The sequence below is a fragment of the Populus euphratica genome, unplaced genomic scaffold (assembly GCF_000495115.2).
Source record: "Populus euphratica unplaced genomic scaffold, PopEup_1.0 scaffold93.1, whole genome shotgun sequence".
Taxonomy (NCBI): Eukaryota; Viridiplantae; Streptophyta; class Magnoliopsida; order Malpighiales; family Salicaceae; genus Populus; species Populus euphratica.
The window spans coordinates 67,655-95,653 of record NW_011499873.1 but is presented as its reverse complement, the minus strand read 5'-3'; the positions used below and the strand labels follow the sequence as shown (position 1 = coordinate 95,653).

The 27,999-nt window shown below is 33.0% G+C and overlaps 4 protein-coding genes across 6 annotated transcripts; 2 read left to right on the top strand and 2 right to left on the bottom strand.

Annotated features, from left to right (window-relative positions):
• VPS45 (vacuolar protein sorting 45) lies at positions 1-26,330 on the top strand. Of its 3 annotated transcripts, XR_842685.1 has the most exons (15): positions 3-341; positions 566-767; positions 852-931; positions 1,212-1,439; positions 1,765-1,890; positions 1,992-2,072; positions 2,166-2,307; positions 2,420-2,598; positions 3,520-3,675; positions 4,070-4,177; positions 4,295-4,416; positions 4,635-4,766; positions 5,972-6,092; positions 20,715-20,720; positions 26,317-26,330. XR_842685.1 is itself a non-coding variant. In XM_011029068.1 (13 exons), the coding sequence occupies exons 1-13, from the start codon at positions 252-254 to the stop codon at positions 4,886-4,888; spliced, it is 1,671 nt and encodes a 556-aa protein (XP_011027370.1). In that variant the 5' UTR covers positions 1-251; the 3' UTR covers positions 4,889-5,008. The 3 variants fall into 3 exon arrangements, 2 of the variants coding, with proteins under 2 accessions (XP_011027370.1, XP_011027369.1); XM_011029068.1 differs by lacking the exons at positions 5,972-6,092; positions 20,715-20,720; positions 26,317-26,330 and adding an exon at positions 4,864-5,008 and having other exon boundaries at positions 1-341; XM_011029067.1 differs by lacking the exons at positions 20,715-20,720; positions 26,317-26,330 and having other exon boundaries at positions 5,972-6,529.
• Positions 9,384-10,806, bottom strand: LOC105127691 (uncharacterized). The gene is made up of 3 exons (XM_011029069.1): positions 10,573-10,806; positions 10,269-10,446; positions 9,384-10,175 (listed from the first exon to the last, which is right to left on the bottom strand). Exons 1-3 carry the CDS (start codon positions 10,696-10,698, stop codon positions 9,760-9,762), a joined length of 720 nt encoding a protein of 239 aa, XP_011027371.1. The 5' UTR covers positions 10,699-10,806; the 3' UTR covers positions 9,384-9,759.
• Positions 15,891-20,436, top strand: LOC105127692 (transmembrane protein 184 homolog DDB_G0279555-like). The gene is made up of 9 exons (XM_011029070.1): positions 15,891-16,028; positions 16,463-16,884; positions 17,022-17,078; positions 17,695-17,803; positions 17,914-18,098; positions 18,183-18,271; positions 18,447-18,702; positions 19,304-19,549; positions 19,751-20,436. Exons 2-9 carry the CDS (start codon positions 16,669-16,671, stop codon positions 20,030-20,032), a joined length of 1,440 nt encoding a protein of 479 aa, XP_011027372.1. The 5' UTR covers positions 15,891-16,028; positions 16,463-16,668; the 3' UTR covers positions 20,033-20,436.
• Positions 25,495-27,988, bottom strand: LOC105127693 (uncharacterized protein C57A10.07). Its single transcript, XM_011029071.1, has 3 exons — positions 26,931-27,988; positions 26,315-26,439; positions 25,495-26,051 (listed from the first exon to the last, which is right to left on the bottom strand). The coding sequence occupies exons 1-3, from the start codon at positions 27,508-27,510 to the stop codon at positions 25,734-25,736; spliced, it is 1,023 nt and encodes a 340-aa protein (XP_011027373.1). The 5' UTR covers positions 27,511-27,988; the 3' UTR covers positions 25,495-25,733.
• Positions 27,989-27,999: the final 11 nt, after the last annotated feature.

Sequence of the window (27,999 nt, the reverse complement as noted above, 5' to 3'; positions counted from 1 at the left end):
CCGTTCAAATAAAAAAATAAACCGGATAAATCGTTTTTCAACTCAGTTGCTGCGCTGTTCAGTCCGTACTCGGTAGAAGAAAATCAAATGGCGTGATATCATTACATGCAAAGAAAACGGTGCGTTGTAGCCGTTCGTGATTCCCTCTAGTCTACACAGATTTGATTAAAATCATACCAAATTCTATCGTCAGTCTTCACCATCTCCATCATCGGTATATCTCACCGGTCTATCCTTGCCGATCACTAAAAATGGTGCTGGTATCTGCTGCACGTCATTACATAAACCGGTTGTTGCAGGACATCTCCGGCATGAAGGTTCTCATTCTCGATTCCCAAACGGTAATTACTTTTCCTTTTACAATTTCTCACTTAGTTATTGAATTCTATCGTTATTTTCTATATCAATTCGCTTAATACACTTAAAATTTGTATGATTACCGTTGATTCCTCGTTGAAACCCTTGGAATCAAAGCAATTGCTAGGCACAAAGAAGAAGCCTAAGAATTTTTTTGACGGTCTAAAACTCTAGCTGACGATCCAAAACTCTGAATAATGTGTTTCAGGTTAGCATTGTAAGTGTTGTGTATTCACAAACAGAGTTACTTCAGAAGGAAGTGTTTTTGGTAGAGTTGGTAGATTCTATATCGAAGTCGAAAGAATCAATGTCGCATCTTAAAGCAGTATACTTCCTTCGCCCAACATTGGAGAATATTCAGCATTTGCGGCGTCAGCTGGCTAATCCTAGATTCGGAGAGAGTCATTTATGTAAGTTTTTTATTGAAGAGTTTTGGAGGTTCAGTAATAAAAAATTTATTTGAAGTTTGCTGTTTGATTGTGATGTATTTGCAGTTTTCTCCAACATTTTGAAGGATACTCAGATTCATATCCTAGCTGATTCGGATGAACAAGAAGTTGTGCAGCAAGTGCAGGTAAATAATTTCCATTAATCTTGTATTTATAAACTCATTTTATTATGGTAATCATGTTTCTTGTAGTAAATTAACAGTATAATGCACATGTGGATTGAATGTTTGATGTAATTGGATCAACTGTGCTGCTTCTTTTTGGATACGCGTCTTCTCATGATATCCATTTTGTGGATTTTCAATATGTGATTGTACTTGCCAGCAATTTGTTCCATATCCACCTTCTAGCTCAGTTTTGAGTTAAGATTGCTTTATATACATTTTTCTTTTATTGATTATGCAGGAGTATTATGGAGACTTTGTAGCTATTGATCCTTGTCACTTCACTTTGAGCATCCCTTCAAATCACATGTATATGCTCCCAGCCGTTGTAGATCCTCCAGGTTTGCAGCACTTCTGTGATAGGGTTGTTGATGGTATAGCAGCAGTCTTTTTGGCATTGAAACGAAGACCTGTTATTCGATATCAAAGGACCTCTGATATTGCAAAAAGGGTAGCACAGGAAACATCAGTGAGTAATACTATGAACTGATGAAATTAGAGTGGTGTACCTTACATATAAACATTTCTCTGGAAATAACTTCTGTTTGTTGAGTCACAGTTTTACCCTTTTATTTTTCACCTTCATTTCTAAGAATCAAGTTAAGATGTGTATTGCATGTGCATGGGTTACTCCATTCTTAGTACAGCAGCAGCTTTTGCTGCATTACCTCGATGTATAAAACTGATCTATGATTTTACCATGCCTTATCGCCAGTGAACCTTTTGTTTCTTCTTTGAAGATTAGAGCCCTAGAAAAACTGATTTTTTTGGTTGATAAATTTTGGGGCATGCAGAAGCTGATGTACCAGCAGGAAAGTGGCCTTTTCGATTTCAGACATACAGAAATTTCTCCTCTGTTGCTTATAGTTGATCGAAGGGATGACCCCGTTACACCATTACTAAACCAATGGACATATCAGGTTCAAGATGTGACAATGTTATGTGATTTATATGCTTTTCAAATGTCAGGTATGCCTTGTGAATTAATGCAGCCCTTTGATTATGTTCATTTATTTTGTAGGCTATGGTTCATGAATTGATAGGTATTCATGATAACAAAGTGGACTTGAGCAGCATCGGCAAATTACCAAAAGATCAGCAGGTTGAGTTGCTTTCCCCCTTTGCTTTAAATATATAAGATTTTTTATCAAAAAAAATGCATAAATTTACATACTTGTACCCCTTGCACTTTCAGGAGGTTGTATTGTCATCAGAGCAAGATGCCTTCTTCAGAGCTAATATGTACGAGAACTTTGGAGATATTGGAATGAATATCAAGAAGATGGTGGATGATTTTCAGCAAGTTGCAAAAAGTAACCAAAATATCCTAACAATAGGTCTGTATTTAGCTAGATTGAACATCCATGCATTTGATGATTTAGTTAATCTTTATCGCCATTCATGGCTACGATTTTCAATTTAAACAGATTTTTTTTTGAAGTACTGCAGAAGACATGGCCAAGTTTGTTGATAATTACCCTGAGTACAGAAAAATGCATGGCAATGTTTCAAAGCATGTGACATTGGTCACAGAAATGAGCAAGATAGTTGGAGAGCGAAGGCTGATGTTAGTTTCAGAAAGGGAACAGGATTTGGCTTGCAATGGTGGGCAAGTGGCTGCATTTGAGGTATTGCATTTATTCTGATATATTCTAGGTTGTTCTTATTTCTTTTAGTTGACATCTGCGTGAATTTTAAGCTAAATCAACAACATATGATAGGCCTGAGGTATCTGAACAAATTGGTCATGAAAAAATCCAACCAGGAAATTACTGTGTTTGTACCTTAAAATTATGTTATAGCTTGGCACTTTCATTGGAGGTGGTTACATGTATTCAAAATGAATACAGAGCAGAACAAAAATGAAAAATTAACCGAGCCTAGATGTTCCAGTGAGAATTGGAAGGAAAATGTAAGTGTTGAGGGCTGCCTAGATGTTTAACCGAGCCTAGATGTTCCAGTGAGAATTGGAAGGAAAATGTAAGTGTTGAGGGCTGCCTAGATGTTTAACCGAGCCTAGATGTTCCAGTGAGAATTGGAAGGAAAATGTAAGTGTTGAGGGCTGCCTAGAGATTAGAAGCCCAGAAATATTTGTGGCTTTGTTTTTTAATAAAAGAGATGGGGATCAGGTTCCTAATAGAGTATGGCGTTAACATTTTCTACAGCACTTAGGTGATTGAGGGGATGTTACATTAATATTGCAAAATTAATGTTAATTATAAGCTATATGGTAAATACTACTAGTTATATGAATTTTCGAGCTTCATTGGTTCTGTACATGTCAAAAAAGATACATGATTCTGTCAAACTAGCATCTCATGTTACTCCTTACAGAACATTTTTTTAAGACTTTTTATGAGTTGATATTGTTTGCCATGTGCCTAGTAATTTTTGGAAACCACTAAATTTGTCACCATTATAAAGTAGTGATAGATGACTACACTAAAATATTAACTGATAAGATCTGAATGGCAATCCAAAGCTACATTCAGAAATATATGGCGCGAGTGTCAAAGCTTGACCTCCTTCATTTGTTTATTTTTTTGCAGGCAGTGACAAATCTTCTAAACAATGAAAATGTTTCTGATATTGACTGTCTACGCTTGGTGATGTTATATGCATTGCACTATGAGAAGGAGAGCCCTGTTCAGTTGATGCAGCTTTTTAACAAACTGGCTTCTCGATCTCCCAAGTACAAGCCTGGGGTAATTTATCAAACCAGAGTCTCGCTACATGCTTGGACTTTTCTCTAGTCTTTTCTGTATAAACCTAGGGTATATCAACAACATGTTTAGTGATGCATAAAATAATTGTTAAAATAAATCACGTTGAAGGGGCCATCATTTATGATCAGTAGCAGTGTTTTATGCTGGTGGAAAGATATATTTCGGATCATTGATCATGCTATCCTTGTCAGACTCTTGCATGATATTACATGACTGACAATGAAATGAATTGCAATCCAAAAATGTTTAATTTTATTTCTCATTTCATATTGAAGCTACTTTAACTTTATAATTATTAGATATATTATGTCCTTTGCTGTGGCTAGATAAGAAAGCTTACTAGTTTTAGATATTTACTATCATGAAATGGCAGCTAGTCCAATTCCTCCTGAAGCAAGCTGGTGTGGATAAGCGAACTGGTGATCTTTATGGGAACCGAGATCTTCTAAATATTGCTCGTAACATGGCTCGTGGTCTGAAGGTTGGGGGAAAAAATTATCCTTTCCTTTCCTTTTTCTTTATGTTTCCTGATTTTCCTTTTTCTTGGATATCTATAAGTAGATGCTTGTGCTGTTTTTTCTTGCCATTTTGGTGATAGGGAGTTGAAAATGTATACATCCAACATCAGCCTCTTCTGTTTCAAACTATGGAAAGCATAATCAAGGGGAGATTGAGAGATGTGGACTATCCATTTGTTGGGAATCACTTTCAACAGGGAAGGTTAGTATTGTAAATATGGAGAAATATTTTTCTGTTGTACTTTCAGAATTGTTCCCAGGTTAGTTAATGTGATGCTGTGGTAAGTCAAACCCCAGTAAATAAGGCCAAACTGAACATGATGATTTGCTGTTGTAGCACTTTGCTTACATATTAGAAAACGGAAAACCATATAATGATTTGCATTCTATTAGAATGATTTATATCTATTATTGGTGCAGGCCGCAAGATGTGGTTATTTTCATTGTTGGTGGAACAACATACGAGGAGTCACGCTCCATTGCTCTTCAAAACGCCAGCATTTCTGGAATTCGTTTTATACTTGGTGGATCTGCAGTTCTCAATTCTAAGAGGTAAGTCTGTCATCATTGTGATTATGTTGTTCCAGTGGATGCTCAGAACCAGACATCATGTGTCCTTGAACTGATAGCAACCATTTGGCTAATGCAGCCTACTGCCCTACTTCATTCCTTAGGATTATGAACAGGCTGAACAAAAATTTACTGTTGCAATGTTTCTTATGCTCCACGAATGGTACAGGAGTCTTGGAAACAAATGCTGACTTGATCTTCATATACTTGTGTTCTTGCTTTTGAAGGATAAAGGGATTATTTTGGTCTATTTAGGATGTGTTTGTTTTGCAGAAAATATGTTTTAGGAAAATATTTTGCTCCATTTTTGAGTGTGAAACAAATATGGAGAAATAAATCAATAAAAAATATTTTCTAATCAACCCTAAATAGTTCTAATTTGAAGAAAAATATTTTAACAATTATTTTTTTTTAATACAATAAATTTCATTACTTCACCACTTGAACTACCACTACTGGCATTACTGTCATCCCAAGTTGCCTGCTTAGCCACTATCATAACCATCGTCTTATCATAAACCCTCCCAACTTTATTAGCATTATCGCCTCTTCACCTCACCACCACCATTACTAGTTCCCATCACCAAATATTATCATCACCATCACCATAACAACTATTATTATGGTTCCCATCACCAAATATTATCATCACCATAACAACTATTATTATATCATTATCATCACACAATCATCAATATTATTACTATTATAATTACCACCATAAATGCTACCGTCTTACCTAAAATCACCTCCATTATCTTTATCATAAAAATTATAATTTTTCTACTCATTATTATTAATGAAAAATAATTTATTTTACAAGAAAATATATTTTTTAATACATTTAAATAATAGAAAATAACTCATTTTTATGTAGACAAACTTTATTCCTCGGGAAAATATTTTACACAAAACCCTTGGCAAACAAGATATTATTTATGTCAGGCTAATGTTAAGTTGGCTTGACCTTATGTTGAAACCTGTCCGTGCTAGACTGTTCACTTGACTTCTACCTGCCTACTGGTGGAAACTTGGAACATCGCTGCATCCAAAGGAGACTTTGGTCCGATCAATTAGTACTTTAGGAGACGTGTGGAAATAATACTTAATTTTGTAGGATGAACATGGGGATGACAGTTGATAGGAACCATTGTATACACGCTTGATGATGAGATGTCTCTGTGCAGGTTCCTGAGTGACCTGGAAGAAGCTCAGAGAATAGCAAAATCCAGCACCAATGTCGCTTGAAGTGAAATAGCTATCTGTAGCTGTTTGAGAGCCATGTAAATAATTGTTTGCGGCTTTATATCGAAGTCGAGAATTTGTCAGTAGATTGCAGCAGCTGCCGTCATATGCCAGATATCGCTGCATCGGGCGTTAAGTGAATTGAAATGTATCATTCCCTGGCATGAGAGTGGAAAAGTGAAGAATTCCAAAAGCCCTCAGCCCTGTTAAATCCATGTTAAGGGATGTATCTCATGTCACCTTTTCCCGAACTCTCAACAGAAAACTCAACTGGCAGCTTCATCACAATTTTTATTTTTTTTTGTTTATTGAGCCAGTCAGCCAGATATCTTTTAGTGCTTGGATCACATTTCATATACGATAAAAGGAACCTTGTGTTTTTCTATATGGTACTTGACATTGGGGTCAGTTAAAAAAAAATTAAAAAATAGCCTTAATTAATGAAACATTAACGTCTACCAGTAAAGTCTTAAAGACTTCTCATGAAACTTCGGGTCTGTTAGTGAAGGTGTCTTTTTTGTTGTGTGGAAAGTTTCAGCATTTCGTGTAAAAGTAGGGATTGACTATGCTATCCATGAGATGAGAAGCTATCATCCCAGCGCGTATGTATGCACATGGATGTATGGTGCATGGAGGATCTGTTCATGGATGTGAGTGTGTTCATATGCATGAGAGTTGCCAATGCAGCTTTTGAATGATTGAAATGGACTCCAGTTTCCGATTTGTGACGCGACAGGGACTTCTGCACGGTTATCGGAACCGAAGGGATGCTTTCAGCCAATTACAGTGGCTACTGGTTATCGTGTGGTTGTATTTAGCTGAGTAAAATATATACTAGTACGGGCATTTATAGGTTAGCTGCGCTTCTGGAAATTCAATGATGAAACCCTAGGCCCTTGTCTGATAATAGGTAACAGCAACTCCTGCAGATGAATTGGCTCGCACCGCCATAAATGGCAACTTAAAAGAACCCTCCCCTTACCTGGCTTTATCTCGGAATTCTGATTGTGGCTACGGTGTGTTGTACCCCTCGGCATGATTATCAAGCTTCTGTAGCACAACATAAAGATTCTGTCTCCGTTGCAGTTTCTGTGTGGTGTTGCAGTTTCTGTGTGGTGTCACTAGTATCCAACGTATCTGAGTAGTAATCATTATTCCTGTCAAAATCTCTCTCAGTTTTTCCTCTGGTAAATTCATTAATATCTTTTTGGGTACTGTATGGTAAATTCCTGGCGTGCCTGTATAATGAACTGTTTGAACTAAACCAAAATAACTCATTCCCATATATAAAAAAAAAGAGTGAGAACTCTATTAAAAAAAAAAGTAAGTTTTGATTACTATTATTTTTTTCAAATAAACGCTTAATTGCTATATGAAGATGAGAATCGTCACTTGAAAAAAAAATCCAGGATTTTCATTTATTAATTTAAAACCAGTTAATTAGTAAGTTGGGTTTTCATTTATCTCAAGAGGCAGATTAAAAGAAACTAGTATTCTTGCTATGCTTCGTATTGCATTTTAAAAATATTTTTAAAAGAACTGAAATTTTTTTATTTTGAATTAATATATTTTTAATTTTAATGTTTTCAAATTATTTTGATATATTATATAAAAATAATTTTTTTAAATAAAAAATAATTGCAATTATATTTTATATATATATATATAATCTAGTTTGTGTCTTGAAAAAAAAACTCCTCTCTATTATTTGTGTCTGATGGCTTCAGTTTAGGGGTGCTGGGGATAAATAATCGGATCTAATTTTGTTGTTGAAAAAAAAATCATAATGACAACACTATATCTCCATTTATCATATCGATCAATTATAATTGTTATGAAATATTTACTAGAGTACTGTTTCACTATAACTGCTCAGAAAGTATTTGCTTTGCTTATGCTCCACAATGCATGTGGTTGATGTGTAGATATGCATGTACATGTATATTGAATCAGAATTCTATTTATTTTTTGTTTTGAAACTTTTTTTAAAAATAATAATTTATTTTAAATTAAAATCTTTTATATTATTTTAATATATTAATGTCAAAAATAATTTTTCTAAAAAAATTAATATATTTTTAAATAAAAAATACTAAAAACCAATCTAGCAGCGATTGTAATGAACATTGATGGCTTGTACAAAGGACGACTTTGCCTTGCTTGTAATAAAGCAATAAAAGACAAAAACTAGCTCTCATGAATGTTTCTTGGAACCCAAGTCATACACCTGCACTTTTCTCCTAGGTGTTCGCTCCGTTTCATTGGATGCACTCTTCAAACTATACAGTGTATGCTGCCGTCAATGAACTGAGAAAAGGATGTTAAATTGTATAACAGGATTTTATTAGTCTCCCGATTCCAGAAGCTGAGTGTCTGCCTACATGACTCCCTGTTGTCGTTCTTATCGTTAATTGCCCACTTATCTTCAGCGTAGTTTCCTTCCCTTTATTAATTCTCCCAAGAATACTAATTGTTGGATTTTATGGTTTATATATATATATATATATATATAATTTGACGTCTATGTTTCTACGTCGAGTTTGAGTTCATTTCTGGGGGAATTATAAAAAAGAAAAAAAGAGTCAGTCTGCCAAGTAAATTTTAAAAAATTATAGAGACTGGTATCGAAGAATTTTGTCTTTACCAAAGTGAGATAACCACAGAGTTAAACCTGACACAAGAATTAACCGGTATAAAATCCGAATTAAAAATTAAGTAGATTAAATCTAATTACTTTGAGTTAATAATTTTAAAGAAAATTAAAATAAAATTGTTTTAAAAATTCAAAAAAAAAATTGATTATACGCCAAGGTCGGGATGGGTTGAGCAGGTTTAATACCATTGCTAAAGAATAGAATATTGGTAGATCAAAGAAACACCCACAAAGAATTTTCAATGATTAAGAGTTTTTAAATGGTGGAAAAGGTGTATTTTGATCAGAGTAATTAAAACAATCACTAAATATTGATCTGTTTGCAAATAAAACAACATTTTGATAACCTCTGTAAAGTTTCAATGCGAAATTGTGCAGTCCGCCTCCTACAATCCACGTTTGAAGCGACCGTGTTTATAATATTCTACAATAATATTCCAGGTTTTCAATTTCAATTCTTGAACCTGACTCGGTCCCGAGATGAGTCATCACACTCTAATTACGAGTAATTTAGTCTCAGTTAATTGGTTAGTGTACACGGCAATCTCCTTCTACAAGTACTGTTTCCAATAAAATATACTAGAAATTTGCTTGGTTCTCTATCAAGTAACTGGCACCAGCGCTCCTGAAATGGAAGAAAGCTTGTGTGGTTGATCGATAAAGGAAGACAGGCGGTAACAGTGACATAAACGTTCGATAAAAAAGCTGTGTTGTGGGTTCCATAAGTCTCACACCCATAATAACATTTATCGCAAAATAGCAGATCACATGGCTAGCAATATTTGCTCCAGTTCATGATCCCCTTCTTCCTACAAAATTGGCAAGGCTCATAATTGAAGAGGACAAGCGCCCTTGATAGTAATATGGTCCACAGAAACGTACAAAATCCAAAAACTGAGGTCTGCCTCAAAAACTGACCCAGATTTAAATTTTGAAATTTGCTTGAAGATGGAAAGAGAAATAAACTCCAGATTAACATGTACTAGAGGTTTAACAAAACTGGCTCGAACCAAGGCAGAACCCACCATGCACCAGTACTGATTTCTTTCTTCTCTAGGCTTTATAATTTGCTAGAAGTTATTGCTCCTCTGCTAAAAAGATGGAGGGACAACATGTAGCCCTGTTTTTCTCTTCACTTGCATCCGAGCCCAGTTCAGGGTCGAGCATGACTGAGACTTTATTGCAGTTCTTGGAGAACCATTTTGACTGCATGTACTCGGCTTTCCTCCATGGAGGAATATGGAGATCATTTTCTTTGAGCAAGGCTTTGGCAGCTGAGCATAAAAGAGAGATTATCTTGTCAAGCCTCTCTTCAGAGCCAGCAAAGACTGGAGGAAGAGCGTTAATGAGCTCTTTGTATGTTTGAGTAGGCCTTGCTAACTCAAACTGCGACCTTAAATCCATGTCTACTATCAGCCTTGTTGTCTTGTTGCTTAAGTTCTGGTCCGTGATCATTACATCTATGTAATCGTAATCTCCTGTAAACTGGATAACTGGAACCCCAGACAGATTTTTTAAGAGTAAAAATAATAACAATATTCACCAATCATTCTGTGTGTTAATTCAATTAGAGCAAAGAAATGTACCTTCGTGGCCAAAAGAGGAAACCCAGGAGGTTTTACATAGAGAAGCTTCATAACCATCCATTTGCAACCTCTTGACCACCCATTCTTTGAGACTATTGGGTTCTCCCATACCTCTAACATGCATCAAGACCTTGTCAAGAAGCTGAGTCTCAATATCTGTTGCCTCCAAGAGAATATCCTGATAAAAATCAAGCGTGTACATATAACAACTAAAATCAGACATTGAGAATTTTAACACCAGCGAGAACACGGTAATGCAATAATTTTGCTGATAAGAACAACGAGAAGGTTATAGAAAGAAAACCTGCAAGATTGATTGAGATTTTTTGGGGGCAGGTTTTGACACTGGAGTTGGTGAGGTTGATTGATCTGATTCAATGTAGTCTCTGATCATTTGATCGAGCTCTTCCTCTCCAAGGCTACCCAACATGATCCGTTATGATTTTTCTGCTTCTTCCCGGGAGGATTTATATGGGTTATGCGTGTTTATCAAAGTCTTGAAGAAGTCAACTATTGTTTAAAAGCCTGTGCCACAAGCTTCTAATGGTCCATGTGGACTCCTTGTGTGTTTTTCCATTTAAAGCGAGTGAAGTGATTCCAGTAATGGTGATGTCACTGTGAAAAGAAAGGCACCTGTTGTCGTTTTTTATCATCTACATCAAATATGAACGCATATCCACAGTACTTCGCCATGGGATCCATACACTGTCATGCTTTAATTCCCCTTTGATTTCATCCCTCTCCTTAGTTAAGGCCATGCTAGATTCTTTGCTCTGCAATGGATTGTGCATTCCCATTGACACTGATCGATGTCGTCATGATGAATGGCTTCTGAAGGGCGAAACCAATATACATATATACGCACACATAAAAAGAGAGGAGAAGACAAAACGGGTAGAGTATATTTTTCAAAAAGACCAATCACAAAGAATGTTTGAATCGAATTTTATTTGCTATGCACAAACATTTTTCTTACAAAAAATTACGTAAGCACAGATGCTTCCATGTCATTTCACTTCTGCGACAACGAAGATCACAGCATGAATGGACACTTAAAAAACAACACAAAAGGTTACATTTAATTACAGCTGCGCAACTGTATATTTTCTGTTCACTGTCTCCATCATGCTACTCTAGTTGTTCGTTTTTATGTTTAAAAATTAAATTTTAATCCTGTTTTAAAAATATGTTTGATTTAAAAAAATATTAAATTCATTTTTTTAGTGGTTTTCAACAGTTTTGATGTATTAATGTTAAAAATAAAAAAAATAATTATATTTAAAAAATATTAAAAAATACCTTACTTTTCTAGATTTTATACTCTTTATTTTTTTGCTTCTTTCAAGCTAGTGGAGATGGAAGGCCTTGGTCCAAGCCATTTGAGCTATCCTTCTTTTATTTTATCTCCACCATGAACCTTTCCAAGAATGTCTCTGAATTTCTTTATATTCTCTCGTGTTGCTAACTTGACACGCATATTCATTTTTCATTTTTAGAGTGTGGTTATTTTTAGATAGATTTCATGCCTATAGTTTTAAAAAATAAATTTTAAATTAGTGTAGTTAGCTATGGTTTGTTTGATTTAAATATATATTTGATAAAAATTATAATTAAAGTTTATATATAGCAAAATATATATATATATATAAAATATTTAGTTAAAATGTGATTGTAATTATTTTAAAAAAAATTATTTAGAAATATATCAAACAATATTTTTTTATTTTTTAAAATTTATTTTTAATATCAACACAACAAGATAATTTAAAAATATCAAAAATATATAAATTTAAAGTAAAAATAAAATAAAAATTAATTTTTTCAAAAACATTTATAAAACACAAAAATAAATAAAATTTAATTAAAAAATATATAAAAATTACTAGATAAAAACTATACTTCAAACTCAATATTTTAGTGGATCAAAAACACAGTTTAATTTACTACTATTTATTTCACCGCAGGCATTAAATCTCATGAAAAAACAAGTGCAGCAATCATGAATTTTCGCCAATTTCATTTCACGGTTACATAACAGATCACTCCTCCGCTCCAGCCGTCGTGAAGCTACAGAAAATTATCTTCCGAGGTGTCTGGGCGCGCGCGCGTGTGCATTTATAATTTTAGTTGTCCCCCATTCCTTCTATGCGAATTGGACTAGTTCCCTTTACGCAACTCAAGTTTTTGGCTGGCTTCTTTCTTGTTTAATTAATGACGATATCCGGAGATTTTTTTTTTCGCAACTCATGTGTTAATTTATTACTTTCGATCAAGATGTTTGCATTTATGGTAATTTATGATTTTTCAAGATGTTTTTCATAAAAAAATATTAAATTGTTGTCTTTAATTTTAGGTGTTTTGAAATTTTTGATGTATTAATATAAAAAATAAAAATAAAAATAAATTATTTTATTAGATTTTTAATTGAAAAGTATCATGGTGTTAAACAAACACTAAGAGCCAAGAACATGGTTATATAGCTAGTGTTTGATTACAGGCAGGAGGGAGGGAGATAGTAAAAACATAGATGTATTTAGTTAAACAGATAGAGATAGAGACAAGATTATTTTTTGTATTTATGATATTTTTAAAGTAATTTTTTATATTTTAAAACATAAGTTACAAATAAGATATATTTCTATAAATAATATTTATTATTTTTTAATATTATAGTTATTAATAGATTTTTTTTTTACCACTTGTTCCCTTGATTTTTTGGCATCAAATGTAAGTTTAGCATGGCTGTGATTTATGTTTTAAAAAATATACATAAAAAGTATTAAATTAATATTTTTTAAAATATTTTTTGATAATTTTAATATACTAATATAAAAAACATTTTAAAAAATAAATTTTTAATTAAAAATATCATATACCATGGTATTAAATAAACACTAATTCTTACGTTAATAGCCAAGGGCTCGTCCATGTGATGCCTATGATGCCAGCGCAAGATGTCTCGATAATAAATTTACACCAATATAATAATTAACATATTAATCGTCGTGTCAAAATAATCGATAGAGGGCCTTTAAAAATCATGTCAAATACATGTTTAATTGCTTACTATTCGATTGAAAAGTAATTGTTGGAATGTGTAATTTAATTGGTTAGTTATTAAATTTATTTTATATATTATTAGTTGGAATTTTATAATTTTTAATATTATTAAAAAATTATATAATTATTAATTTAAAAATTTATAAGATTAACTGAGAAACAAGTGACTTGAACACTGATATTAATCTAAAAAAATAATTATTTGACATTGAGATGTAACTTATTTTTTATTTTAACTTATTTTTTAAATGTTTTTTATTGTTTTAATATGTTAATGTTAAAATTATTTTTTAAAAAAATATTTTTAAATAATAAATATTTTAAAAAATAATAAATATTACGCTGCTAAACTCCCTGGATTTAAAAAGTAGACATATTACTACATGATGCGCCGGGGGAGTAGTATAATGGACTTGTAACATGATATTCATGCTTTCTAAATGCATGTTGAAGATTGTGATGCGTGGTATTTTTTAAAAAAAAATTTATTTTAAAATAAATTAAAATATTTTTTTAGATTTATTTTTATTTTCAACATACCATATTAAAATAATTAAAATATATATAACAAAACATCTATTATATAATAGAGGTAACATAAACAACTAAGAACGAAAGCTGCCTTATTTTAAAATAGTTTTAGGAAATATTTGGAAATGTGATTTAATTCGTGTTTTTTAAAAAAATTAAATTTTTTTATTAAAATTTAATATAATTTATATGTTTTAGATTATTTTAATATATTAATATTAAAAATATTTTTTAAAATATAAAAAATTATTAACACAAGAAAAAATTATTCAAAAAATAATAACAACCACTTTATGAGACACTTTTAAAACCAAACAATGAATTTACTATGTTTGTGGGTCCACGCTTTGCAGAAAACTGAATTTTTTTTTTGTTTTACTAATTTAAAAACACACTACACAAAGGCGACACAAAAATGTTTTAAACAAGTAAAAAAAATAAAAAAAATAAAACTTGACTTGAGCTGTAGACACAACCAGACAAAAAAAAGTTGGTACAGCTTAAATGGAAAATAAAAGAACTGACAAGGACGGTTAATAGGTCTATTTTTTATATAAAAAAACATGAGAAATGCACAAAAAAAAAAAGATTATCAAAATAAAAATAATAATGAAACTATGATATCATTCCATAAAAAATGAAGGAGCAAGACTAAAAAAAAATGATTTAAATTATTTTCTCGTGTATGAAATATACAAGATAAAAAAATTTAAAGTTTAATTTCAAATAAATCAAATATAAAATAATAAAATTTAACTAAACCTTTGTCCCGTACCATTTGATCAAATTAATGTATCAAATATATAAAAACCATAAAGATTAATTTTCAACAAATTACGTATTGACTAGTAATTTATTTTTTTAAAATCAACTATATTAAAGGATTTAAAATAAAAAACAACAATTAAAAAAATATATGATCTTATCTGAGTTAACTCGTTAAACAAATAAGACACGTTATAAAATCAATATAATCTTAAAAAAATTTCATAAATCCTATTTTTTTAAAAAAATAAATAATTAACATCGAGTAATAAGATTGGAAACGAGAAAAAAGTAAAAAATAAAAATATTATGAATCTATGAGAACTTATAGAACTTAAAATCCAACCTATTTGATCGGAAGCATGAAAACTAAAACAATTTGAAATCTAAATATTAATAAATCAAACGAAATGATGAAATTAAAAATAAAAAATAAAAAATTAAAATTAAAATAATAATAATTAATTATTTTTTAAAATGACAAGATGGATGCTTTTGAATTAAAAAACCAAATTAAAAAAAAAATCAATTCATGACGTGTGGAATATACTCATCATCAACTTCTTTTAAATTATTTTTATATATGTTAAATTACATACTTGCCACAAACCAATCCTTCAATTACAAAAATGCTCAAATGCAAATATAAAAATGCCCTTGAACCCAATACATAAAATTCACCTTTAAAGATATATGTCATTTAATTGTTTATTAAAAATAAAAAAAACTAAAATACCTTTAAATACAAGCTTTAAAAGTTTTTGAATTCAAATATACAAATATGTGCATTATAAAAAAGATGTAATTGCGCACTTTAAATCTTGAAATGCTACAAATGTGAAATTACTAAGTTGCTACCATTGTAATGTTTGTTTTTTTTTAATTGATTGTAAAATAGACATTTCACCCTAAAGTCTAAAAATACCTTCTATTCAGTCCGTCTCTGGACTGGCTGGGTGGATCTCAACAACCAAAACCTACCAGTCTATTAGCTGACGTGGACATGGACTCCAATTGCCGTACGACTACGTTCACCTGCTTACGTGGACAAACAAAACCACAGCCCGTCACAAAATACCAGCATCACAGCCCCATATCATCAGCACACCTACCAAAAAGACAAAATCCTTACTAACTCTTAAAGAGATGGACCCACATCTAACCTTGAATCAACGTTCCTGATCTGATCCGTGATATTGAAACCTGACTGCTATGGTAACAATAGCCTCTTTGAATCCTAGAAGGAAACAAAGTTCCCAACCTCCTAAGCAAAAACCAGTTTACTTCATCGACACAACACCACCACCAACATAAAAAAGAAAAATTTCTATCCCATTTCCCCAGATTTTCCCGGGAGAATCTCGACAACGTGGTTTGGAACCCTAATTCTCAATGACACGCTAAGTGAGCTCTCTCTTTCTTGATTTTTATGTCTGACAACTTGTGTTTATTCGATTAACGTGGTTGTGTGTATGTTAGGGCTTTGGTTGATTTTCCGATTTCGTTTATCGTATTGGCGCTTATTTGTGTTTTGTGTGATTTAAGAATAAACCAATTTGAAACTTAGTTTTCTGGAAGAAGAGATTTTTTTTCCTTTTCTTTATGTTCGAGTTCCTTTTCTTATTGTCAAAGTAATGAGTTTAATGTAATGATTTTGTAGGCTAATCGCGATGCAAAAGAAGTTAACTTTGATGCATAAACTACAGCACTTAATAAATCTTTTGAAAGCCATTTGAATATGCATAATGCGGGTCTTTTGTGCATTTTACTAAAATTGACTGTGATAAATCTCGGTGATTTCTGGGCTTCTTACTGATACGATGGTGTATGTGGTTTAGGTTGTGATCGACTTTCACTACGTAAAAAAAGAAATAAGGTTCTTGTCCTTCCAGTACTGTAAATATCTGCAGAGCGGTAGGTATATTACAGTTGATATTTAGTTGCAGATGCTTGGGTGACATAAAGCCTCCAATCAAGTAGCATTAAAGGTTGAGCTATACATACACGGAGGTGTTAAGTAGCATCAGTTGTATTGTCCTGCTCCATGGAATGGAGAAGGGCTTCTTGTTCTTTGTTTTTTCTTTTCAAGTTGGTCGAGTCCACAAGCGGATTAGGGAGAGTTTGGGCATTAAATCTGGGAGCTGAGACTGTTGTAAATGTCAGCTGGCCAATCTTCATTGCAAGCATATTCGTGCTTCTTGCTCTTGTCCTCTCAATGTATCTTATCTTTGAGCACCTAGCTGCATATAACCAACCAGAGGTATGTTCTCGTGTTTCTTTTTAACTTGTAGATTTTTTGGTACCTTGTTCTTTCCTCGTACACTTATAGTTTATTACCTTGTTAATTTGGTCAGCCAAGTAAAATTGATAGCTATGAGTTTGATTACAAAATTTCAGGAGCAGAAGTTTCTCATTGGACTCATCCTGATGGTTCCTGTTTATTCTCTAGAATCGGTATGAAAGAAGCAACCTATCATTGTTTCCTTCTTCAATTTGCAAATGATAACTTGCATTTTGAGTGTAATGTATTTGTTCTCACTATTTATTTATTGAAAATCTTATAATTTAGAAGCTCTGCTGTTAATCCTTGTAGTATTAGAGATATCTAGACAAAGTTTTAGAAAGTGTTAGCCTACTTACCCCGCATATGAAAACTATTGAATGAATTAAGCGTGCTAAAGTCTGCTTTGCCTGCACTTTATTGTAAACATAACTAACAGGGTTGATGTATCTTTTTATCCTGGAAAGGATAGGTACCATCACTTTATATATTCCCAAAAAGGGCAGTGTTACTGTTTTAGCATAAATAAGCACATTCATCATTTCAAACGTCAGGACTGCTAAATGCTACTTTGCTGACCTCTTTGAGTAACGCCTATCATTTTTTACACTTTGAAATATCAAATCCTACAAGCATTAGTTGACTAGCACCGGTTTGGTGTGAAAAACTAGCACCTTGACTTGGCATCCGTTTGGTAGCAGCTACTCAAAATTGAAGTATCCATGTTGTGATTATTTGTTAATTTCCGTTGATGATCTGTGTTTTTTTTTTTACTGGTTTCATGGGCAGTTCTTATCATTGTTGGATTCCAGTGCTGCATTTAACTGTGAAGCAATTCGAGATTGTTATGAAGCCTTTGCCCTGTATTGCTTTGAGAGATATCTGATAGCCTGCTTAGGTACTGCTATTTGGGGTTTTACCTCATTCCTCAACATCCTTGATAGCCATGATTCGTGATAAATTTTTGCACCCCCTTATTTTATTTTGACAAGTTTTTGCTGTTATAAGGTGGAGAAGAAAATACGATTGAATTCATGGAAAGTCAGACGTTAATCACTCCCAGCTCACCTCTTTTGGAGGATTCACATGCTCATGGAGTTGTTGAGCATCCTTTTCCTTTAAATTGCTTTCTGAGGGACTGGAATCTTGGCGCTGATTTCTATAATGCTGTGAAGATTGGCATTGTTCAATATGTATGTACCTGCTTGTGTAATTAAAACTTTCCCTTATTATGACATTTGCAACCATGTGGCAGTTGCTGAATATGTACCGTGCAGATGATACTGAAGTTGATCTGTGCGCTTCTAGCAATGACTCTTCAAGCTTTTGGGGTTTATGGAGAAGGGAAGTTTGAATGGAGATATGGGTAACAGACTTTATTCATTGTACCAGTGATTTCAGCATCTAAAGCTTACATGATAATGTTCAGTATTGTATTTTATCTAACCACAAATGCCATGTAACACAATATCATTAGAAAAAACCAATATAGTTAATTCTCTTGATCTGCCTGTGATCCGAGTGAGATTTTTTTCTTACAGGTATCCATATTTGGCAGTTATCCTTAATTTCAGTCAGACCTGGGCCCTATACTGCCTTGTACAGTTCTATTCTGTAATTAAGGATAAGTTGGCCCCAATCAAACCACTGGCCAAGTTTCTGACATTCAAGTCAATTGTTTTCCTCACATGGTGGCAAGGTGTTGCTGTTGCGTTTCTTTTCTCCATGGGAGCCTTCAAAGGGGCTTTAGCCCAGGAGCTGAAAACACGCATACAAGACTACATTATTTGCATTGAGGTGTGACTGATAATGCATTTATTATACCGATCATCGATAATAGAGAGAGAATTCATTTATTTACCGTGGATGCATTTATTATATTGCTGATTAGGTATACTAGTGAAATTGATAAACATGAACTTGATTAGGAAATGACATTAAAGTAGAAATCTATTTAGTGCTAGTCCTTTTGAATTCATTGGTGTGGTGTCCTCTACCAAAGAACCATGTCAGACTGCATGCGAGGGTTGATAAGTTTGTTATGCTGATGCTGCAATCTGACACAGCTCCACAACTAAAAGTGACAAGTGTCTTTTAGGGGCAGTCTCAATATATGAGTAATTTCTGTAGGTGGAATCGGAAACCCTAATCCATTGATGAAAAGCTATTCTTCAGCTGAAGTATCTCATCAAAGCCTGGTGCTACCATATAAGAGGCTGAACATCCTAATGAACCTTTATGTGGGAGGACTGTGTACGGATGCATCAACTCTTCTTAATACAATGCTGTCTTCATGTCCAATACTATTTCTGGTTGAATCATAATGATAATCGTTCCTCTTAATTTCTTCAAGTTTAGGAGGGCGTTCTTGTTTCCTGATATTGAATTTGTGATACAGATGGGTATTGCAGCTATTGTGCATCTTTATGTCTTCCCTTCTGTACCTTACAAGCGTGGAGAGAGATGTGTTCGCAATGTTGCTGTTATGACTGAGTATGCCTCTCTAGGAACTCCTCCGGATCCGGAAGAGGTTCGGGATTGTGAGAGGTCAACTAGGGTACGTGTAGGTCGGCATGATGAGAGAGAGAAACGGTTGAATTTTCCCCAGAGTGTTCGTGATGTGGTCTTTGGTAGCAGTGAAATTGTGAGATACCTGCTCTTTTTCTGTAATGACTTGAATTAATTGCTGAACTTCATTTTTTCTACAGTGCTGTTACTAACTTTCTACACTTTTTTAATGACTGCTATTGAATTCCTTGCTGTACCCTCATTCTACTGCTATTGCATTCCTTGCTGTGCCCTCATTCTATCTTTCTACATTGCTGACTACGAATTCTTTTTTCAGATTGCTGATGACATGAAGTATACAGTTTCTCATGTCGTGCAACCAGTTGAAAGGGGAATTGCAAAAATAAATAGAACCTTCCATGAGATTTCTGAAAATGTGAAGCGCCACGAGGAACGCAGGAGGAGCTCCAAGGATGACAATTATCTTGTTCCCTTGAATACATGGACGGGGGAATTCTCTGAAGCACACGATAAACTTCTTGAAGGGAGTGTCAGTGACAGTGGTTTGTCTGATGGAAAGAGACCGCACACCAACCCAAAGCTTCAACATTTAGAATGAGAACAGGCCCGATAATATTAAAAGGTATTACAGATTAAAATTCTAATTGCTTGCGAGTTCACAGGGCTTCTTAGTAGCGTCATTGTTCTTGGTAAGCCGAACTCCAAAAATTTATCCGTGACCTATTTTCCCATAAATAAGGCAATGTTTTGAAGATGCTTTATTTATGGGGCGAACTATTTGGTACACCAAATCTTGGGATTCAATAACCGTGAAATGTACAAAGAACATTCTATAGATACTGCTCTACCATTGATAGAAAACCCATTGAAGTTTTGGCTGCCGAGCTTAGGATTTCATAAAATCTCACCACGAAAACCCAAGCATTTTCATTCAAAACAAAAAATCACTCGGAAAGATCATGACTGGCTATTCACTGGTACAATTATATGTTTGGATGTTACTTAATATGATTATTCTGACACTTTGCAAGTGCCCAAGGGAATTCTAAACGGAAAAGCAATATCATGTTGATTTGTTGATGCGAGTGATGGATTGAAGAAGCTGCTGTGTGTGGTGCTATCACCGATATGTGATACCTTTTTATACTCATTCGATTTTGGTTTACAGAGGTCATAGAGATGATTTAGCTTTCCCTGCAAACATACGGTTAACAAGATATGACTCTTATTACAAGAATCAATGGTAACAAGGCAATATTTGATAGACGAGAGTGCGTGGCAGGTGAGTGTCTAGAATACAAAGGGGTGATATGACTATTATCTGTAGTGATGAGATGATTGATCGAGTGCGATTGACCACCCAAAATGGGTGCTTCCAAGAAAATGTGTCAGCGTTTGAGTGGATGGAGTGTGTTTTTTGAACCTTCTGAATTTTTTTAGTTTTAAATTATTATTTTATTTATTTTTTATGAATGTGATATGTCAAAAAATGATAATATTATTTTAATATATTTTTTAAAATTTAATAATAATAATAATAATAGATGATATAATGAGAGAAAGGAGCACAATAATTGGTGATATAATGAGAGAAAATGTGATGGAGAGGTGTAACATTATTTATTGTATTGTATCTTTTTTTAATTTTTTTGTCATTTTCAAACCTGTTATTAATATTATTTTAAGTATTAAATTTTATGATTTATTTTTTTATGAGGCCATTTGAGTTTCATGACTCAGGTTATTGTTTTAGCGAGTTAACATGTTATATTTATTTTTAATGATTTTTTTTTAATTTTATTTATTAATATTGAGTTAATTATAAATTGTGTTTTATAAATTATTTTAATTTATTTTTTATAAGGTTATTTTATTTTTATGATTGAGTTATTTATTTTTTATAAAATTGTCTCGGTTTCATGATTTGTTTTACAAGTTTGATGAGTTAACTCGAATAATTCTATCTTTTTTATTTTAAGAATTGAGTTTGATCATTTATTTTAATTTGGTTTCCATGAGGTTATTTCAATCTTGTGATTTAAATCGTGAGTTTGACAACTTAATTACAGTTCACTTGAGTTTTTTATATTATTTGTTAATTTTTTAAAAAAAATTATCTTTTAGTTGATTTGAGTTAGAAATGAACTTTATAATTTATTTTATTTTAGTTTTTGTGAGGTTATCATAATCTCGTGATTAAGTTAGTAGATTTGACAGGTTAACCCGGGATAATTCAATATGTTTTCATTTCAATATTAAAAAAAAAAGTCTTGCATTGTTTTTAATTAAATTATATTTTTGCTGATCATTTAAGTTGTATTTAAATTTATCAAGTTAATAGGATTACATTGAATTAACATTCACATGGTTTAATTACTTTATACTAAAAACAATGGTACCAATTATGATTGTTAAAAATATGTTTAGACTCATAAAATTATATGATTTTTAATAATTAAAATATATAAAATGTGTAAAATTAAGATTAAAACTTAAAAATCAGTAAAATCGATTAAATCTAGTCAAACTAGCATAAAATTAGGCGAACTTGTAAAAAACAATAAATGAGTTTTGATATTATAATTTTATATGAAATTTAAAAGAGTTGCCTAGTTGCTATATTGACTCAGCACTCCCTTTTCCCACGAGTTTCCCACTTTTCACTTTCTAGTCCCCACCCAACACATAATGTTCACTACTTGTGAACACTAGCCTTGCACAACATATTACATAACATAATTCTTATTGGAAAAAAAAAAAGTCTCCCCATTTACCAAAACCACAACTATAGGTAACATGTGGGGAATTATATACCAAACCATTATTCTTATATTATAACTCACAAATCCTTGATGCATGGGAAGAAAGAGTCGCTAGTTGCTTTCAACTTGTTTTTATTTAAAACTATTTATCATCAATAATGTCTATTTTAATCTCAGATTATATATCTTACTATTTATTTATTTATTATTATTAGTTGATACATAATATTTTTTTATATTATTTAATTTAATATTGATAATAATATTCTTATTTTTATTTTTTTAGGTGTATACTTATAATGAAATTCTATGGATATATATAAATTTTTATTTGAATTTTGTATTTTAAGATGTGTGGATATTTATATCATTTATTTCACTTTGATTTTAAACGTGTTATATTATTATTTACTGCTTGATTAAATCTTGCAATTTAGTTAAAATATTTTACTTGTTATTTTATAATTTTTATTAAAATATTTTATTTATAATTTTACGATTTAAGTTTACGATTCAAGTTTATCTTGTATGTTTCGTGTCGTGTTAAAAAAATATTTTTGACAACTTTGATACCAACATTTAAATATTTTCTTAATGCTAAGAAAATATTTTATTCATAGCATTAATCACCTATCTAATCTTATTTAAACGTATGAATTAGGACTGAGGCGTTATGAGATCAACTCCACTTCAAATCTATCAAGTTTCCCTAAGCATTAGCTGCGGAGGTTCAAAGACTGAACATGAACCTTGCCATCAAAAGTGTTGAGGAGTCCTATTCGTGTTGCTAATCAATTTGCAGGAATTAACAAGTGAATTGAAGCAGGCATGATGCATCTATAACACTTTATATTTGTTTAGGTATTTCTGTTGCTCTCTGCTTTATGGGCTCTTGAGTCTTGACTTAAGAACCCAAGGAAACCACGACCCAAAAAGAAAACAATATGGAGAATTCTACAAAGCATGGAGGGTAAGAATGTCATTATAAGTTGCGAGGGCTGGATTAGGGTTTCATTCTCTTAAATGATCCGTTACTATATATATATCGATGCTAGCCTAAGACTCTCGGTAGAAGACACTATGGCTTTTCATATGTGTTGGTTCAGTAAATAGGCAGGCAGCCTCTCCCCTTCCCTCAAGATCTCTTTGTTATTCTGTGTTTTGAATTATTTTTTTTTATTGTTAAAGGTGGGATTTCGTTGAGAGGGCAGTGATGAGGATTTTGAGAAAGTCATGCACCACTCTGATGTATTCCGTGCTGATAAATTTCTCATACCCATATGTTTCTGAGCCCTCTTTCTCCTTCTCTTATGGATCTAATCTGCTAAAAAACTTTATCGGTGTCCTTTATTATTGTTTTTCTTCTGTAAAAATGTATAGTAAAAGTTGGCAGTAAAACAGAAGGAACCATGTGATGCGGGTTTTTCTTAATCAGATTAACCCGAAGCCATGATGCGGACCGCATAGCAATTTTCTGTTGCTTCTGGTGATAACTGTTGGTTTCTGATGGTTCCTCTCTTGCTTTTTTTCCAGACTTCCTAATGCTTTATTTATTTTCAATCCTGAAACACCAATAAAACCGATGTTTACTTATATGGTTTGTGAATAATTACGTTTTGCATCGAATTATAATCAAAAAACTGTTTTTTAGAAGTAATTTCTGATGAAAATAAGTTGATTTATCCAAAAAAGTATCTCCAGGAAAGATGATTGAAAGAAGTATTTTAGAAGAAATCTGATGCAAGCCAGAATATTCTTAAGAGGTTAAGAATTTTAATAAAAATAGAAAAATTGACTCAATTTTCTAATTACTGCGTTGGAATAGGCACTTGTAACTTGCATTTACAAACTCACTTGCAATGGCGACAGGGTGAAATATTCTATCTATCATAAACATTTTGGCAGCTTAGTTGTATTTGCCTGTATAAGTGTCATTCTGTGCCGTGAAGTTTCAGGTCGGAGAAGCAGCTGCACGTCCTCGATATGGGCTCCCGATTCTCATTCTTCCCCTGACAGTGCTCGGGGCTTCGCCTGTCATCCGTGGTGTCTTGATCGCTTTCATTCTCTTCGGATGGAAACAGCAACCAGAGGGGATGGATTCGGGTTATTAGCAACCCGATTAAAAAATCGGGAAGTACTTGTCTAAATAGCGAACCAACACATTCGCTCCTAGTTTCAGCACTCACACTGTCAATATCATTTTTCTTTAATGTTGTTTTGGGTTTATTTTTCAAATTTGTTCTTTAATGTTGTTTTTATGAAATTTTGTCACTTATTGAGTTTATTGTGAAATTTATATTTATATTTATATCATATAATAAAATAAAATAAAATAATTTAATAAATTCATATTTATATCATATAATAAAATAAAATAATTTAATAAATTTCAAAATTTAATCCATGAATTTGGTGAGTTTTTTAAGTACCTTTTTCTCCGAAGAGGCGAAATTTAATCCATGAATTTGGTGAGTTTTTCTCCGAAGAGGCGAAAAAAAAAATCATCAATAAAGTAAAAAAAACTAAGTGCCAGGCCCAACACCTGGCCAGCAAGTTGTGGGATGTCCATGTTCTTTGTTTTTTTTGTTTTGTTTTTAATAAAAAAAACACAAACAATATGCCATATATTACTTGTTTCAAAGAAAATAGAACCAGCCTCCCCTAGCCTGATCTTTGCCTCGCACATTCAATCACTTAATCTAAAACACGAATTTAATCTAAAACATATGTTTTACTGTTCATATATAAACAGTTAAAATATATTCCAAATGATAAAAAAATATATATATGAACAGTTTACATTCTAGAAATTTTTAATCCAGGCTGTAGTGATGGCATCACGGATAATAGAAGTTTTTAATCCAAGCAAAGCCAGAAGAATTTTGATGCCCTCGGAAGACATACACCTGGTTTGAGGTCACTCATGACCTGCCTCGAGCTTGCATCGATTCTGTTCTTCCAATTTTTTTACCCAAGGACACTGTCTCTAACCATATCACTAGTTTCCTACCCAAGCTAGTCCACAGGTTAGTAGGGTTTATTCAGGCACGAAGCTACTATGGTTTTCTTGAACTCATCTTCTTTAATTACATGCAAGGAACTGTTTATGCATGGAATTCAAGGCTGATGCAAAGAGGAAACAAATAGGATGGTTAATAGAATGCTTGTCGAAGTAAAGCATATTTCGAATTTGGTTCTGTAAGTTGTTTATCCTACACCCAGAAAGGACAAAGCAAAAGGCTGCTCATCCAATATATGCAAATTGTACAAGCTCTAGTTGATTGTGTCACCCAAGAACAACATGAAATGCATGGTAGGATGTCTTATTGAGCCACCTGCCCATGGCCAATGTGATAACAAAATTTGAAAGCAGTGAAAAGTTTCTGTCTATTTGTCTTTCTATAATTTCTAGCAAATAAAATTAACACGAAGAAGGTATACTGCCAAGTCACGCATCTGTTCTGTGATTGTTCTGCTGGTGTATCATATATATTATGGACTAAGACAGCAAATTACGGTTGAAATGATTAATATTTTCTACGCCCAAGGGAGGTAACCTGGATAAGGGGCTTCTCCACAGTATCTGAATAGATCTTTAATTTCAGGACAACCATTTGGATAAGGAATCGACCGGTGGAAGGGATCACGCCCTAGTTTTTTACGCCAGAGAGAACCTTTACAGCCATAAGGATCTTCTTGAAATTGAGATCTCACCAATGATTCGCCTTTCAAAGCAGCCTCTTTGGAAGTTGATGAGGCTGGGGTGCCTGAATAAAAGAACCTGGACTCTGGAAAACTAATTGCAGAGCGATGCAAGTTTGCAAATCTTTCCTCCTTGAAATCATAACTAACGACCTAGACCACAAATGTGATAAAAATTAGAATTGACAATCCACATCAAAAGCAAAAGGAATTAAACTTCTACATTCTTATTGTTTTTTGCTTTTTGATGGTATAGAAAGAAGAAGCTGGGAAAATCTGGATGTAGATTTAATATAATCTTCAGCTACTTCTTATTTTCTATCTAGTTAAAGGATTCAAACTCATTATCCTGCTTTCTCAATCAGGGTCATTCACAAAGCACCAAAAGAAAAGACATTTGGAAACCATGTACTTACAGTTATGTTTTGAGGATATTTTCCAGTAAGTTCTCGGAATCTACACACACTAAAGAGAAGATTCTCAAAGCTATCTCTGGCATGTTCTTCGGTCAATGCCCTCCATCTCACACTTTCCTCGTTACCTGACAATCACACATTTCAATGACAGTAAAATCAAGATCAGATGGTTTGACACCTTTAAATAGTTGCACACGCCTCGTGTGCTATTCACAACATTTATCAGCTGTGGATTCCTAGCACACATCGGTTTAGACAATGAGTGCATCAGGCAATAGCAAGAAATTGTCAAAATCCAAGGATGATGCTAACCCAATTAAACATGGATCCCTTTAAAAACATGGCCATCAGGATGTAAAATCTATGTCAGAAACCAAATCAGATAAATCATTCACGAAACACAAATTTGGTTTTCATTGTTCAGTTGAGTTGCCTAGGAGTTCCCTCAGGACACATCAACAACGACAAATTCAAAGATCGCCCTAGGCAAACATTGTTCGCTTTTATGCAAATCGCAGTAAACACAACGACATATTAAATCCAAGTTTATGAGGCATTATAATCAGATAAAAAACGATCAAACAGCATATGAACTTAGAGAAGCAGAAGAACTCACTGAACCATCCTTTTGATTCAGCAACAGCCCAATAACTCTGTGCTTCACTCCGAGGACCAGCATTTTTACGAGTCTCACCACCACTAAACAAAAGCAAAGCCCCGTCATCCTTCGAAACAATTTCAACTCCCTCTTGAATATGAGCCACAAAAGTAGCAGCCTGTCCGGGATGCTTCTGATAAGACTCCAAAAACCAAGAATCCTCCCTATCAACTTTCCCACAACTACTAGTATAAACCGAATGTCCAGCAACCATTACAAGATTACTAAGGTTAGCAAATGGATAATCATTCAACCCCAAATCGAGTTTTCCAAAATCATTCATTGTTCGGTGCCGGCTCTCATATAGAAATAAAACAATGAGGATTGTGACCCCAAAAGACAATGAAATGAAGAATAAAAGAAATGGGTGCAATTTATGAAAGTAATTAAGGCGGTTAGCAAAACATTTGATCATTCTGAAAGGGTGCAGGGATGAGTTTTTCGATTTACGGGACCTTCTAAGGGTTCCTGACTCTAAATCAAAATCACCTCTTGGATATGATTTGAAAGCCTTAGTATTATTTGCATATATGTTCATGATACTACAAAATCAAGCATACCCAGATGGGGATTTGGACGTATGAAGCTAAAGTAATGGGATCATAAACTTTCTAAGCACAATAAAATAAAAAGAGAGAGGAAAAGATTATAAATTGATCAAAAAAGTTAGGCAAAGCGAAATCTAGCAAACCCAAATGAGGATTTAACGATATTAAACAATAGGATCATGAATTTTGATTCAATTCAACAAGTCAAGTTCTAAATTTAAGAAGTCAAAAGGTAGATTTTCCACCTTGGAATTGGAAATCAAACATTACCCAGATAGAAATCTTGACAGCAAAAAACCCACCAAGAGAGACTGTGAAATTGTTTTGCGGTGTTTACTGTAGAGGAAATCCAACACACAGTTGCTCTGCTTGAAATTTCTTTAATCGTGTTGTTAAATGATACTAAACTAAGATTCAGATTTTGAACATTATGTTTAGAAAGATGAAGAAGATCAATAACCAAATAGGCCATTAATAGA

Coding starts and splice junctions, on each gene's coding strand:
- LOC105127693 (XM_011029071.1), bottom strand. CDS start 27,510: ATGAACATATATGCAAATAATACTAAGGCTTTCAAATCATATCCAAGA. Junction 26,440..26,930: donor TGAATCAAAAGGATGGTTCA/GTGAGTTCTTCT, acceptor TGTGATTGTCAG/GTAACGAGGAAAGTGTGAGA. Junction 26,052..26,314: donor AATATCCTCAAAACATAACT/GTAAGTACATGG, acceptor TTTGTGGTCTAG/GTCGTTAGTTATGATTTCAA.
- LOC105127692 (XM_011029070.1), top strand. CDS start 16,669: ATGGAATGGAGAAGGGCTTCTTGTTCTTTGTTTTTTCTTTTCAAGTTG. Junction 17,079..17,694: donor CTGTTTATTCTCTAGAATCG/GTATGAAAGAAG, acceptor TTTCATGGGCAG/TTCTTATCATTGTTGGATTC. Junction 19,550..19,750: donor TCTTTGGTAGCAGTGAAATT/GTGAGATACCTG, acceptor TTCTTTTTTCAG/ATTGCTGATGACATGAAGTA.
- VPS45 (XM_011029067.1), top strand. CDS start 252: ATGGTGCTGGTATCTGCTGCACGTCATTACATAAACCGGTTGTTGCAG. Junction 2,599..3,519: donor GGCAAGTGGCTGCATTTGAG/GTATTGCATTTA, acceptor ATTTTTTTGCAG/GCAGTGACAAATCTTCTAAA. Junction 4,178..4,294: donor ACATGGCTCGTGGTCTGAAG/GTTGGGGGAAAA, acceptor TTTTGGTGATAG/GGAGTTGAAAATGTATACAT.
- LOC105127691 (XM_011029069.1), bottom strand. CDS start 10,698: ATGTTGGGTAGCCTTGGAGAGGAAGAGCTCGATCAAATGATCAGAGAC. Junction 10,447..10,572: donor AATCTCAATCAATCTTGCAG/GTTTTCTTTCTA, acceptor GATTTTTATCAG/GATATTCTCTTGGAGGCAAC. Junction 10,176..10,268: donor TTCCTCTTTTGGCCACGAAG/GTACATTTCTTT, acceptor CTGGGGTTCCAG/TTATCCAGTTTACAGGAGAT.